This window comes from Oryzias latipes, chromosome 15 (genome assembly GCF_053564925.1).
Source record: "Oryzias latipes strain Hd-rR chromosome 15, Olatipes_Hd-rR_3.1".
Classification (NCBI taxonomy): Eukaryota; Metazoa; Chordata; class Actinopteri; order Beloniformes; family Adrianichthyidae; genus Oryzias; species Oryzias latipes.
The window spans coordinates 31,281,404-31,296,412 of record NC_136251.1 but is presented as its reverse complement, the minus strand read 5'-3'; the positions used below and the strand labels follow the sequence as shown (position 1 = coordinate 31,296,412).

The following is a 15,009-nucleotide window of genomic DNA, read 5'->3' as shown; positions in this document are numbered from 1 at the left end:
TGTTGTAACACCAATAGAAACTGCTGTTAGGGGAGTTTTTGCTCTCTTCCTATAGAATTAACCTCCTTTACTGAGTAAAATCACTTCTTTGACTGAAAACCACATAAACGAGATTTAAAAGTCCCAAAAGTACAGTATATAAATATGCTGTGTTGCTATTTCAGCACTAATATATGCACCAAACACGTATTGTAATGAAGTGCATCGTTTCTTCACATTAAATACTCTTTCAGAACAATATCATTTTATAAAGTTTGAGGAAATGCTCCCCAACCGTTCCTGAGAAAACCTCCAATGCTGTGAAGAAGATGGAAATAAAAATCCCTGATGAAGCTCTGTCTCCTTAAACATTAATAAACTAAAAACAAAGTGATGTTTGGATGTTCTTCAATCTATTCTTCTGCGCTCAGCTTCACCACTGTTGGAAATCATGTGAAGGTGGTTCAGTTCAAGTTCAAAGTAAAACTAAAGTTTCTACTGTTGTGACTAGAAATGATCAAATGTAATTTATCATGATCCACGTTTCCTGTACTGTGAGATCAACGAGGATCCTTTGGATAACATCTAACCAATAAAATCAATTTTTGCTGCTAAACGTCTGAACTTCCTTCTTCTCAGATCTCTGACCCCCCCACCCCCCCCCCGCCAAAAAAAAAAACTTGCTGAGGGGGAAATAACTCCTAAATTTAGGGACCTTTCACATAACTGGGATTGAGGCAGCTGTTTGAATCCTGCTGAGCACATCTGGGACCATACATACCTCTGTTTGGGCTATTTTTAACATTTGGGGAAGGGGGGCGGGCTTGCCCTGCATGGAAAAGTCAACACTGGTGACGTTGGAAAAGGCAGATGTTTGGACCGGAGAACTGAGATTTACGGTCTGGGAGGGAAGGGTTTGCCTGAGCACAGAATCGTCCCGTTCCTATGACAGTGAGCGGGTTTCCAGAACATTCTGCTCCGTCTGAGCCTCTGACAGAAATAAGTGAGTGACAGAAAACATACTCCTGATCCGGCGCCGCTCACATTCCAGCGTCTTGGCTGTGCAGGCAGACCGAGGCGTCCTGCCACATCACCACAGGACGACACAATGAGCTTTCCGCTGGGACAATACCCGGCACAGCGTCCCAAAGCCGGGCCCGGTGAGCAAAGGGGGCTCTTCTCTCCAACCATATAGTCAAGCACCCCCCACCCTTTAAAGCAGAGCCAAATATAAAGGCTGCAGACGATCCTGGCGGGGGGGTGGGAGTGAGAAGGGTCATGTTGAATCCCCTGAGGACAGAGTTTTTCTGGGACACGTGCCCCCGGTAGATTGTGGGTTTAGACGGATCTACGGAGGAAGTTCCCAACTTCACGGCTTTCGTTCCTCTGCTGTGGTTGGGGGGGGGGGGGGGGGGGGGGGGGGCAATAGATGAAAGCTTTATGAAATGATGAAATATTCAATGTTCATTCTCGCGACTCTGTTTCCAGCATCTCAGCTGGAGACGCAGTGAGGCGGCGAGTTTGGAGCAACAACATCAAAGAGCAGAGGACACGCCCACCACGAAACCCCAATTATCAGCACCCAGACATAACAAGCTTGTCCTAACCCCTCCCCAACATGAATATGTATGGACCCTCCTCAACACTGTGCCCCTGCCAGCAGACAAAGCACTTCAAACACAGGGGGGGGGGGGGGGGGGGGGGGTCTATCTGCCTCCACCAGCAAATCCTCAGAGACCTGAGCTTTAAATAATGACCTGATCTGAGTGGTTTAACGCCACAAAGCAGAGGTTAGTGTGAGCGATTGAGCATTCATCACCACAATGACCAGAACCGAGGAGGTTCTGTTCACCAGAACAGAGAACAGCTCCGTGTTTGCAGGACGTGAACCCATCCTCCTCTTTTTGCCAGGAGGATGTGTGCATGTTGGTTTAGCCCGTCAGAGGCCGTGCACGGCCGATCTGCGGTGCACGATGATGTCTGTGACAGCCCCCCCCCCTCAAAGACGAGGCAGCATTGCGGTTGTCTGCAGCGAATGCAGCAGGCAGCTGCAAAGGGAGGAGACGTGAGACGGACAGAACCAAGCCAGGAGGATTCAGGGCCAAGACGACAAAAGGAGAATGTCCTAAAAGACGCCACAGAAAAAAACATTTCATGAGGACTTTTAAACATTTGGAACAAAAGCAGAGCAGCTCTGCAGTCACTTGATACTGATTCATTATTCTGATGCCACAGTTTTGGGTCAGCTCTGCATCCCAGAACCCACCTGGCCTCCGGCGGCTTGAGTAATGAGCTCTCTGGAGTCCAAACTGTCCTTCTGGCAGGAAAAACTTTGAAAATTGGACTTCTCCCTCTATAAACCTCAACCGTCACCAGGCAGGGTGGTTCCAGCCTTCAGAGGGACCATGAGAACACGTGGCAGCCAGAAGTTACAGGACTTCTGCCAACGCTGCCGGGCCACGCATGGCAACGGGATGCTTCACTGTGGTCAGCTGGACGCCGCCTCCAACCGCCAGCACGCCGTCAGCTACAAACAACAACCCTGAACTCTGATTTCAGTGAAAACGTCTTTCAACTGATCCAAAAAAATGTGAAAGGAGCATGTTTAGAAAATAGCCTCCATGTGGGGCACCAGGCAGAGAATGACCCCGTAAAACAGCAGAACTTTGCTGTCAGTCCTGAAAACACTTTAGAAGATCAACTGTGTTTTGGTTCAAACATTTCCCCTGAAACAATCTGTGAAGGGTACAGTCGGTTTCTGCTGCTGCTGCTGCAGCTGCTGCTGCTGGCAGTGAGTCACGCCGTCAGACAATGGTCAGCCTCACGACTGCGTGTCCCGGGAAATGGCGGGCGGCGTTAAACATCTCCTCCATCTCCTGAATCATCACGCACAGCTGGGCGACGGCGCTTGTAAAAGGAGCCCAACCATGCGACATGAATGGGGCCACCGCTGACAACAATGGAGTGCACCTATCGGAAGGTTGCCATGACAACGGCTGCAGACAGAGTGAAAAAAGGGAGGGAGAAAGACAGAGTGCAGGTCTGTAGCCATGCGCAGTATGCCTCCCAACACCAGTGCTCCATTTCTCGGTTCTCCCTTCGTCCAGAAATGGGTTGTTTATACCCCCACCCCCCAAAGAAAAAAAACAAACAGGCATGTCAGGAGATGACCGGCCTCAAGCTCCCCCCACACGAACACATGCTGTGATCCGATATCATTTTGCATACTCCAAGCAGGAGCTGAAAGGGCGTTGCACCTTTAACTCAGCCGCTCAGCCCAGATCCTGATGTGCTGAAGATGCACATGTGGATGGAGTCCTTAGTCCATCCAGACAAGACAGAGAGATGAAAACTTTATGAAACTCCCAGGGGAGAAATTCAGGAGTCCAGCAGCAAAACACACACACACGACCACACACAATAAATAACAATAAGATAAAAGAGCAGATTCCTTAAACAGCCTGACAGCTGAAGGGACAAATGATGCCAAAGCCTCAAAGATGCAACCGGCAACATGAAATCCAACGAGGTGGAATCCAGACGTGAAGAACCCAGCAGGACACACCAGCTGGGACGCCCAACAGCATGACTGGCAGAACCAAACCCAGAGAAGCACGGAGAAAATACCTTTTTCTTTGACCATGACCATTGGAATCCCAGAAAAGCTGCACCAGAAACCACTTCAGCCGCTGGATCCCAGACTGTCAGCGCGGGAAAAAGTCCAGACGCCGAAGCGGGAGAGACGCTGCTCAGCTCTGCTCCAGCATGGGGTTTGCCTCCCGACTGCCTGCCTGCCTCCCATCCTCTGCTCCTCCTCCTCCCCCCTCCCCTTTCCCTCCCTCTGTTGTCAGCCGCCTCCTCAATGCAGCATCCGGGCGGCTGCTGCTGTTTGTGACACAGCAAAGACACTTTTCACAATCCGCAACACGATTCAGAGGATTTGATTTAATTCAGGATCTTCAAAGCTCACTTTACTCCATTCTGATGTTTAACAGTTTTATGGTTTTGGGATTAATCTGAAATTGGTCAATTCCTTTCCTGTTTTATTTTGAAAATGCTCAGGCATTTGTTCCTATTAAGATGGTCTTTCTTTTTATCTTTTCAGTTTTCAGATACATTTGGACTAAAACTGGATGAAATTGATTTTCCCTGCTACATTAATAGTCCTATTTCTTTAAATGACATTTTTTGTTTACTTCATTTTAAATCTTAGTCAATAAAAAAACGTTTTAACTTTTAATATTTGCCTGGGTGTGAACTTTCATGAGGCAAACCTTGTTTTTGAAAGACATTATTAGGCTTGAAAATTACTTTTACAACAAACAATATTAAAAAAAAACAAGTAAAAATATTTGGTTTAGTGACAGTTTGTAAAGAAAAAAGAGCTCCCCTGTTCTTCTCTAGATGGATCAATTCCCTTGTTATGATCAGGTCTCTTTAAAAAAGATGAAACATAATCGTCTTTTTTAGACATTTGCATTATTATTAAGGCATTCAGGTTTTCTAATAACATCAAAATAACCCATAGATCCAGTCAAAAGATACATTTTGAAATGATTTTAGGACATTTTTGCTCTTTGGATCCATTCCTTCTTCTACAAGCATAGATAAAAAAAAGCAGTTCTTTATTAAATCCTCCCCTAATACGAAGTTTAAAATAAAAGGCAGCATCTCTTAGATCACAGGAGGTCACATGAGGCGGCAGATCAGACTTACAGGGATCTCTACCTGTAGCTTTGTATGAGTGGATCCTTTCAAATCCAATTACACAGAGAACATGGCAGCGTGTTAATGACTGAGCGCGGTTTCCTCACCAGCTCCTGTGTGCTGTCACCTCAATAACCCTGTGAAATGTACATTTGCTCGCAGCTCTGCAGATGAACCCACACTTATGTCATTAAAAGCTTGCTAAATAAACCTGAGTCCCATCTGTTAGGAAGATGAAGAAACATGTGAAAGTGCTGATGGAGCTGAGGCCCAGCAGGTCTGAGAACGCTCCAATTCCGACTCCCGCACTGACTATCACAACGGAAAATTCAGAGAGCGGTGACAGAAACTTGAGGATCAAACAGAAACGGATTCATCCGGAGATGGAGAAAAGCAGCGGCGTCTCTATAAACGCTGATGTAAGCATCTCATTCTGCATGCAGAGAGCGTGGATCCACTGGAGGCTGAAAACCCAAAGCGGCGCCTCTCTATCTACAGGACGTTTGCATAATGGAAGAAAGGCTGGGAAGTAAATGGGAAAACACCACGTTTGGAAAAGTCCTGCCTTCCTTTTGTGACCAGGAAGCATGTTAACCTGAATTCCCATGATGCCTTAGATCTAAATGCACCAAAGACAGAAAAATCCTGTTAATGTCCCCGCCATGGGTTATAAACGCCATTTCCAGTTTTATAATCTTCATCCATGCTGTTATGCATGGATGGAAGCTTTCTGCTGTTTACCTGTGGACAATCATGCCTCACTGATATTTGTGGGCATTAAAGCTTCCCTCCCATGAAAATAGTGTTTTTAACAAGCTATTGCTGCATTTCTCTGATGATGGACGACATGTATTAAGAAAATTAGCCTCTAAATTGCATATATATGTACGTATTTTTTTGTTCTAATAGGTGTGAATCAGGAGCAGACAAAAAAATGCAGTTGGACAAAGACTTAATTGTGACGTAGAAAACTCGCTGGGCGGGGCCACAAGCTCCCTGCTCCAAACTGTCAACGACAGGAAAGGGAACGGGGGCGGGGTTGCTCCATGCCAACAGTCCCGCCCACAACTCAGAGGAGAATTTCAAATGAACTTGAGCCGCTCTGCAAAAAACTAAGTCCTAAAGCAACAGGTTCTTCTTTTGTTTTTTTGAATAAAAGACATAATTCTAATTAAAAGACAACTGGAAACACTTTGAAAATAGATGAAAGATGATCAGAGTGGGACTTTAAGAAGCTGTTTCATTGCAGCAAATAAATAATGCTAAATAAAAATAAATGCTGGGCCACTTCTTGGCAGAAAAAAAACAGATAAATCTTTCAATAAAAGTCAAATCCCTTTTAAAATCTGTTTCAGCAACTGGAAAAGAAAAAAGAAAGATATTTTAAACTGCAACCCACAAAAAGCTTTGATTTTCTGAGTTTGTTCTTTTCAAATCCCTTCTGTTTCAGCCAATCAGAAGCTACATTGATCATCAATTCACAGTCAGGTGGAAATGAAACCAGAGGAGGAAGAACACGTAATTTCTCTGACAACAGGCCAAATGAAAATATTGACCCTTTCAAAGGTCAGCCAAGGTCAGGCTGCTGACTGAGTTTAGCTGTGACCTGTAAGCGACATTTCCACTCCTTCCTTCTTTATCCACACCAAAATGTAAATCCAAAATAGGACAAGCTGCTCCTTTTTGGGGATTTTTTTTCTTTTCTTTGTAGTGCCAAGAAATGATGATGTTATCACCGCGCCTGGCATGCAGTCAGAGAATGAGCAAAATCTGGAAATCTCAATTTGTCCTCATGCCCACTTCCTAATCTGGATCAAAGCCCCTCTGCTGCTAATTCGCTGTAGATTACACAACTTTACAGAGGCTGCTAATGAAACTCCTGACTCTTTCTGGCAAGAGTTGGTTGAGCAGAAAGGCTCGCACATTCGCAGGAGAGGCCTCCAGAGGTGAAAGCCCGCTGTGGTCCAGTTCTCAGAACGTCATCAGCAAGTCATCAACTCCAACTGACAGTTTTTTTGTTTTGATTAAAAAAACACATAAAAGGCAGAATATGCAAAGAAAAAAGAAGCAAATTCAAAACCACGAGTTTGCAGTTGATAAGAAAAAGTTGGATTGTGATTGATAGCCTAACTGGTTCAAGCAGAAGAACATGGTCCACTTTCTAGTCCTACCTGAGGGAACATCGTTCAGCCTCTCACTTAGGTAATAGTCATTGGGATTGAGGAACGGGAGAAGCTCCATGTACTGTTTAGGGATGAGGTAAAGCACCTCGGCCACATGCCCGTCCTCGATGATGGACATCCGCTTGACCGAGCTCTTGCGCTTAACTCGGATGCGGTTGGCGCTGTGGCTGCGGCTGACGCTGTGGCTGCGGGTGGCGCTGTGCCTGCGGCTGACGCTCTGGCTGCGGTTGGAGCTGCACAGCTTGCCCAGGCTGTTGAGGCCGGGCAGGGTGGGCATGGTGCCTTGGTGTCCGTCGACTCTTCCACGGCTCAACTGGCGTTGGGATCAGAACCGCTCCAAATCCTGTCCGGCCAAAGTCCTCAGGAACTCAAGAGGACCTTCATGGGTAATTTCCCAGAAGATCCTCCTTCAACCAAAGCAAACCCTCAAGATGCTCCCAGGCTGAAAGCTAGGATTCGTCCTCAAGACCCCTCATGACTTGTTAGTGTCCACCTCAAGGTGGAGATGCCACTCAGCAATTTGTCGGAGACCCCGGCTGCAGGCGGAGCGGGGCAAGATGTGGAGAAAGAAGCTTACACGATGAGTGTCTTCAGCTCAACCAGCCTGGTGCCTTAAGCAGCTTAGGGCTGACGTTGAGCCCGATTATCTTCTGGGTGGGGTTAGGTTGGTCTATATCAACTTTTCCCACACTGGGGGACCTTACTACCTGGTTCCTGTACACCTTCATTACCTTCTTTGAGACGAACGCTTTGATTGAAACGGTCGGAAACAAGAGATCCATTCTACTAAAATAAAACTAAAATATTTTCTTCTCTGGTTCTCTTCAGGTCCGTTGGATCGCCCTGCAGCGCTAAAGGAACCTACGGTGTCCTGAGAGCACACAGAGGATTGGGTGCATGCCAGTCCTTGAAGAGGACAACAGCCAACAAGGTGATTTCAGCAGAGAACAATGCACAACGCCTTTGAAATGCCCCCAACAGCATCATCTCAGTGCAAGAAATTCAACTTGGAAGTCAGAAAAGAAGGAAGCATTGAAAAAACCTGGAAGAGAAAAGGGATTTCTGTTGATGGAACTCCACAAAATGACATCTTCCACGTTTTTGGTCTTCTGTTTATCTGATTCGGATGCAGGAAAAGCCGTTTTACAACTTTTTGGTTGGTTTCTCTAGAACTCAGAACCAAATTAACTCCTGATTGGGCAAATATGTACTCAGAAATTTCTCTAAGTGGGAGGTAAGAAGATAAATGAGGCTTAAACTTTTTTATCATATGAAGACATTTCTCTACGTCAAGAGCATTTATCAGACAATGACGAAGCACAAATGTTCCTTCGGTCTGGAGGTGTAGGGCTCAGATTAGACGTTCACCTCTGTCTCAGGGGGCGCCACAGTTTAACATTCCTTCAGCTTCTCTGTCATTTGACTTGTGTGCAAAAACACCTTCATTCCCGAAGCCAGAGAGACGGTGAAGGATAAGCGAGAAGTAGTTCACCCACATGTACCTGGAGGCAGCTGAGGACATGGCACTCTGCTGCAGTGAGGCACCACCTCTCTTCCAGGCTGTGGAGGCTTTCCCACAACTACCTCCACCCTCACAGATCCACACAGACATGCACAAAAACAACACTGCTGACGAAAACACCCCCACGTAAAGAATATATGTCCTCTATCATCCTTAATTAGTCCAAATGGACCACCCTTCCCCACACCTGACTCTCTTCAATATATTTTCCCCCATCTTACCATCTAGTCCGAAGCAGGAGGTGAATTTTTGGGCGTAGTTACAGAGCCCATCGTAGCCAGGCTGCTCCCTCCCTGTGTTCCTCTCCCCCATCTCTACACACTCCCACACACCGTCCCGTCCGGCACCGCTTTCACTCCTTCCACTGCTTATCAATTATTCAAGCGTTTGCCGGGACGCTGGCATGCGCGCGCACGCCGGCTCTCTCGCTCAGACACATAACACAGAAAGACAGGCAGACCGAGGGGAAAGTGCTGAGTCTGCAGCATGCAGCGAGGAGCAAGCCCCCTCCGGTGGTACCAAAAAAAGAGGGAGGAGGCACCGGATTCAGCTGCTGCAAAACAATCTTTCTCTCCATCCACCATTGGTCATCCAGATTGCACCACAGTGTAACAGGTAACAGGAAGTGCTCTTCCTGCTCTAGGAAAAGGTGGGATGAAGGAGGAGGAGGAGGAGGAAGAGGAGGCAGGCTTCAAAGATCACTTTTGGATTTATGAGGAAAATATCAAACTTTTAAGGGAGTGGTACCATAAGGTCTTTAAAATGTTCAAAATGTTAAGAAATGCATGAGGGAAACCAGCCGTTTCTGCTAAACTGTACCCAATATTTAACCAGGATGACAGTAAACATGTTTGTTTACCTGATAACATGTCCAAATTTAGCAAAACAATGACAGATTTGAGCAGAAAAAGTCTTTTTTTAGGAGTAAAGCAAAGCAGTGGTTTGATGCACCAGCATGAATGATTACAAAGACACAGAATAAATATAAAAAAAAACATACATATAGGTTAAGAGAATTACATTTAATGGCAGAGCTGATCTGATTTCACCGGATGCTCTGCAGACGGAGACATCTGATCGCTCTTCCGTTGACCTTCAGCTCTCCACTTAAACTGGTGGCTGCAGCTGAGCTCCTTAATGTGCATCAATAACGGATCAGGCGGGGCAGCTCACAGGTACGCCGCCACCATAATGGGTTCGTGAAAAATACGTAAATTAAGATCACGCTAAGTGAAAAGAAAGAAACCTAGAAATGCAATGGGAGTGAAGGCAACAGACGGGCCCATGAGCTTAGATCACAGTGATGACTTTAATGGAGATGCCTCCAGGAAACAGCTGGACTGAAAGCAAAGGATGTTAGAGGTAAGGAAAGAAATGCAATGAGAAATGCATTCTGGGAAAGGAAAACCTTGCAAGGTTTCGGTGCTCTAAGTAGGGCTTTAGGGAAAAAAAATCAATTATCACAATATTTTACTTGGCAATAATGGTATCCATCAAATGCAGTCGAAACAATGTTTAATTAATTATTTATGAGCAAAAATGTAGTTTAGCGTCTTACTCTTGTGATCTACTTCAACCCCTGAACACTGCAGCGCAGCACACCCACATGATCCTGCCAGAACCATCTCACCGTGGATGTTTGTTCATTCGGCTGGCAGTTGTATCAAATATAAGGGCTGACATTACTTTACCTTCCTCCGACCCTTCGACCTGTGTTCTCTGCCCAGCTGTATTTAGAGAATTTGAGCCAGCGTCTCTTCAATTTTTAAATGAATTAGTCAGTCAAAGCAAACCATCAGGTTCTCCCCTAGACTCCATCCCTCCTAAGTTTTTCAAGGAGGTCCTCCCCAGCATTGCACAGACGGTCCTCTCTATTATCAACAGCAGTCTTGCTGCTGGTGTCGTCCCCTCCACCTTTAAACATGCAATGGTTCAGCCGATACTTAAAAAACCCAGCCTGGACAGTGCTGTACTGGCCAATTTTAGACCCATCTCCAAGATGCCCTATATCTCTAAACTCTTGGAGAAAGTGGTCTATTCACAGCTGGAGGATTTCTTAAACCAACATAAAATTCCTGAAGTCTTCCAGTCTGGGTTTAGACCCCTTCACAGTACGGAGTCAGCACTGCTGAGAGTCAGCAACGACATTCTCTTGGCCAGTGATGCTGGAGATTATGTTGTTCTAGTTCTGCTGGACCTTACTGCAGCATTCGACACCGTAGACCATAGCATTTTAATTTCTAGGCTCCAGAACCTGGTGGGGATTCAAGGTACTGCACTGGACTGGTTCAAATCCTACCTGGCGGAAAGAACCATGTGTGTCAGTTTAGGTGGTTATGAATCCACCACAGCTCGGGTTCCCTATGGGGTCCCACAAGGGTCGGTTTTGGGACCTCTTCTGTTTTCTTTATATCTGTTACCTTTAGGGTCCATTCTAAGAAAACACGGCATTTCCTTTCATTTATACGCTGACGACAGTCAGATCTATCTGCCGCTAAAAAAGGATAATCTCTCTGTGACGCGGCTCCTGTCATGTCTCCATGACATTAAGGACTGGTTGGCCCTAAGTTTCTTGAGTTTGAATGAAAAGAAAACAGAAGTTGTAATTTTTGGACCGAATGATTTTAGTGGACCCTCCCCGATTGATCTGGGCTCTCTGACTGATTTCTTAAAATCAACTGTTTCTAACTTGGGTGTTAAATTGGACAGTAATTTTAGGATGGACCAACAGATAAGCTCTGTAGTGAAGTTAAGCTTTTTAAGCCTTCGCCAACTTGCTAAGGTAAAACCTTTTTTAACACCTGCACACTTTGAAACAGTAATCCATGCTTTCATCACGTCCCGGCTGGATTACTGCAACTCTCTTTATCTTGGACTCAGCCAGTCGTCTCTCTTGCGTCTCCAACGTGTTCAAAATGCAGCTGCTCGTCTTATGGTTGGAGCACGCAAAAGAGACCACATCACACCGATCCTAGCATCGCTTCACTGGCTGCCTGTGCATTTTAGAATTCATTTTAAGATTCTTCTGCTTGTTTTTAAATCTTTACACGGTCTTGCCCCGCTGTACCTCTCTGAGCTTCTCACTCCCTATTCGCCGGCACGGTGCCTCAGATCAGCTGATCAGATGCTTTTAGAGGTACCGAGGTCCAGACGGAAGCTCAGAGGGGACAGAGCTTTTGCTGTAGCCGCTCCAAAGCTGTGGAATACTTTGCCGCTGGCCATTAGAGAAGCCCCTTCACTGACCATTTTTAAAACCCGTTTAAAAACCCATTTTTATGCTCTGGCTTTTAACCCAATATGAAGACCACTGTTTTTCTAACTGTTTACTGTTTTTCTATAGTTTTATCTCCCTCTGTGTTTTCCCCCCTGTAACATGTTTTAATGTTTTTTACTGTTGTGTTCAGCACTTTGTCTCAACTACTGTTGTATGAAAGTGCTATATAAATAAAGTTGAGTTGAGTTGAGTTGTTGTTACACTACGGTGGCCCTGAAGTACAAATCACTACAACAAATCACTCAGAAACACAAATTAAAGATCCCAACAACGAGTAACCCTTGTGCTATCTTAGATGACCCCCCCCCATGGTAGGGTGTTCTCCCTACCATGACAAAGGTGGATAAAGGTGGAAAGATTTCATGTAATCCATGGACACCAGTGAAGATCACAAATCATTGAAGAAAAAGGTTTCAGAGCACTGTCTAGTGGGTCTAGATGACCCAACTCCCAATGTCAAAGTGCCTAGGACAGCACAAGGGTTAAGCAAGCAGAGCAAATGTTTAAAAAACAACATTATCTTTTAAAAATCAAAGCAAAATTTACAGAAACCAAAATGTTAAAAAAGAATCTTCCAGAAATCAAAACCAAACGTTAAAAAATGAAACAAAATTATAAACTGGAAAAGTTAGGTATTAAGGAACACCACTGATTGGATGATGATGTTTGAGGGACAACAGAAGGATGTTTAGCCTGAAATGTGGTGGAGAGTTGATTGATCCATGATCCCCACACTGCTGGCAGTGGCCTGAAGCTTAAAAACCCACTGGTGTTTTTAACATGTTCTTGCTGCATTTCTGATAATGGACGACATACAAAAAGAAAATTAAGACTAAAACTGCATTTCTGAGTATTTCTTTATTCAAATCGTTGTGAATCAGGAGCTGACGAAAGCATCCCTGTTTGAAAAAGATCGTATTTGTGACGTACGCTGGGCGGGGCCACGAGCTCCCAGCTCCGCTCCATTCTGATGCATCCATTTACAGACAAACAGATCTAACCTGTACCACTTTTGTTGCACAGCTAATGTTAGGTTGGGGGTGAGTGGGGCTCTAAGCTAGCGGCGGAGCGTGTGAACAGGAGGAGGACAGGCGTATTCCACTTCAACAACTCAGAGGTGAATTCCTATGAACTTTTTTTTTTTTTTTCTCTACTGGATGTTTATCATTACGGTAAGGTACAGATAGCGCACAAATCTCAAAGGGGTGGGGCCTGTCCACACACACACACTCAAATGTTATAAACACACCTGTTAGCTGCATAAATGTCCACATGTCAACACGTACATAATACAGATAGTGTTCACACATGCATACTTATGCCTACCAGCCAACTAGTGTTTATGTTCTTCTAAAATGGATGATGGAATGTGGAAAGAAGGAGGGGGAGCAACCAGCCACCCCCACACCCAGACCCCCGCCGCAGCAGCCGTGGCAGCCAGAGGCCCCCAACGCAATGCGGCAGCAGGCGTTGGCGGCCCCCCGGGCGCCCAAGCCCGCCACCCAGGCCAGGGCCAGCAGGGCCGCCACGAGGCCCCCAGAGCCAGAGAGCAGGGAGGCATGGGGGGAAAGAGAACACCGCCCCAGCCCAACCAGGAGAGCAGCCCCCCCGCAGCGCCAGGAGGGCCCAACGCCGGGCCCCATCCGAGAGGGGTGCCCACAGCCCCAGACGAGCACCCCATCACCACCCAGGGGTCCGAGCATCCCCCCGCCCCAACCCCAGGTACGAGCCAGGACCCCCCAAGGGAGACCCGCTCCGCGCTCCAGGCAGCCACCCACCAGGGCCACAGATGGTCCAGAAAGGTGCAAGACAGGGGCCAGCCGCCCCCGCCCAGGAGGGGGGCACCCCAGAGAGAAGGGGGGCCCACAAGGGTTGTTGTAGATTGTAATTCCTATGAACTTCTGCTGCTCTGCAGAAACGATATCCAACGAAACGACACAGGTTTTTGTAAAAACAGTATCAGAATTCAAAGACCACTGGGAGCGCTTTGAAAACAGATCAACAGATGACTAAAGAAATTTCTCCTGTCTGAAGATATTTCCATGTTAATAACTTCCGCTTGAACAAATGTTTACATCCATTACGCGACATCCCATAATCCCTGCCTTTCCTGCTTTCTTATTTTATGTTTTGGTTTATTAGAATTAAATGCTGGTTTCTGAAATGCTGTTTTGTAATGTGTTGTTTTAATTATTTGTTTGCCTTTTTCATTTGAAATGTTTTTGCCCCTTCAGGGCCACCGTATTGTTCCACGGCTCAGTGATACAACTCGGAAATCGTATCCAGCAGCCGTTTCCTAAATGTATAAAGTACATTAAAGTTAGAGACTTATGTTCTTAAAATACTTCAATAACCTTATTGGTTAAAGCATATTTAGGCTTTTTTTAACTACTGAGAAATTATTTGTTGTGGAAATTCAACATCGAGTAATGAAAAAATATGTGATAATTTGTCCAAATAAAAGCGCTTGGAATTTGCTTTGGCAAACGCAACTTGTACAGGAGACAGTTATTGTGCTTCACGTTCTGATAAAATGGATTTAGTGCAATTGTGTTCATGTGAAAGTTGTATGATTTATCGTCTCTGTTACAGTTTTAGGACATATTGTTTCGCCTTTAAACAGCCCTAATTCTCAGCGTTCTCTTCTTGTTCCAATATAGACCCAGCACAAACGAGAAAATTTGTTTTTTCAGTATAATTTGAAGTTAATCCAGGTGTTTCTAATAATTGAGCTGTCTTTTCAGACATTTTTCGTAAAGATTTCTTCATGTTTGTGAAACTCCTGACCAGAGAGGAGAGGAGCGACTTGCTTCTCATGAAGACAGATTGTTTGCAAGAGCTTCATCTTCTAATCAGGTCTTCCGTATGAAGTGAAGAAGCTGTGGAGCTCTGAGCTGCATCGATCTCCTCCAACAAGCATGGAGGGCAGATCCAGGAGAATGAATGAAGCCTCTATCAGAGCCTTCCTGCTCAGAGGGACAGAGATGAACCCAGCAGAAAGCTTCTTACGGGCTTCTGCTTTTCTCTGTATTACAAATCAAATCCATCCAACAGCAGGTTCATCACGGTGACCTTGGGTCGTGTCGGTCCCAGCACTTTTTTCTCTTCCAAACTTCCAGTCATGGAGGCAGGCCATCTGATCCCAGCAGGAACAGCTGGAGGCTGAGTCCTAAATCAGCACAGATGGAAGCATAATCCACCTGCACCGTTTATGTCGAAGAAAACAAGAGCAGGTGCCCCAAATCACTGGGAATTTTTCAAATTAACATTTTAAAAGTATCTGATATAACTGAAACATTAAAATTGTAAATGATAAATGTTTCAGGAACAGGAAGTTGATTCCA

At 45.6% G+C, this 15,009-nt stretch overlaps 1 protein-coding gene across 50 annotated transcripts in view; it reads right to left on the bottom strand.

The window, feature by feature from the left end:
• Window positions 1-15,009, bottom strand: part of ablim1a (actin binding LIM protein 1a) — a 40,313-nt gene that overhangs the window by 24,284 nt on the left and 1,020 nt on the right. For 32 of the 50 annotated variants that reach the window (XR_002874683.2, XR_002874684.2, XR_013647721.1 and 29 more), the window contains exon 1: window positions 6,858-7,449. The exons of 4 other annotated variants lie outside the window; for them this stretch is intronic. Coding sequence is in view for 34 of the 46 variants with exons in the window: in XM_023963010.2 (XP_023818778.1) it covers window positions 6,858-7,146 (289 nt within the window). In the remaining 12 variants the exon portion in view is untranslated. Of the gene's footprint in view, window positions 1-3,606; window positions 3,795-6,857; window positions 7,450-8,612; window positions 8,881-15,009 lie in introns of those variants that run through there. 14 more of the 50 variants (XR_013647726.1, XR_013647727.1, XR_013647728.1 and 11 more) reach the window with 3 other exon arrangements.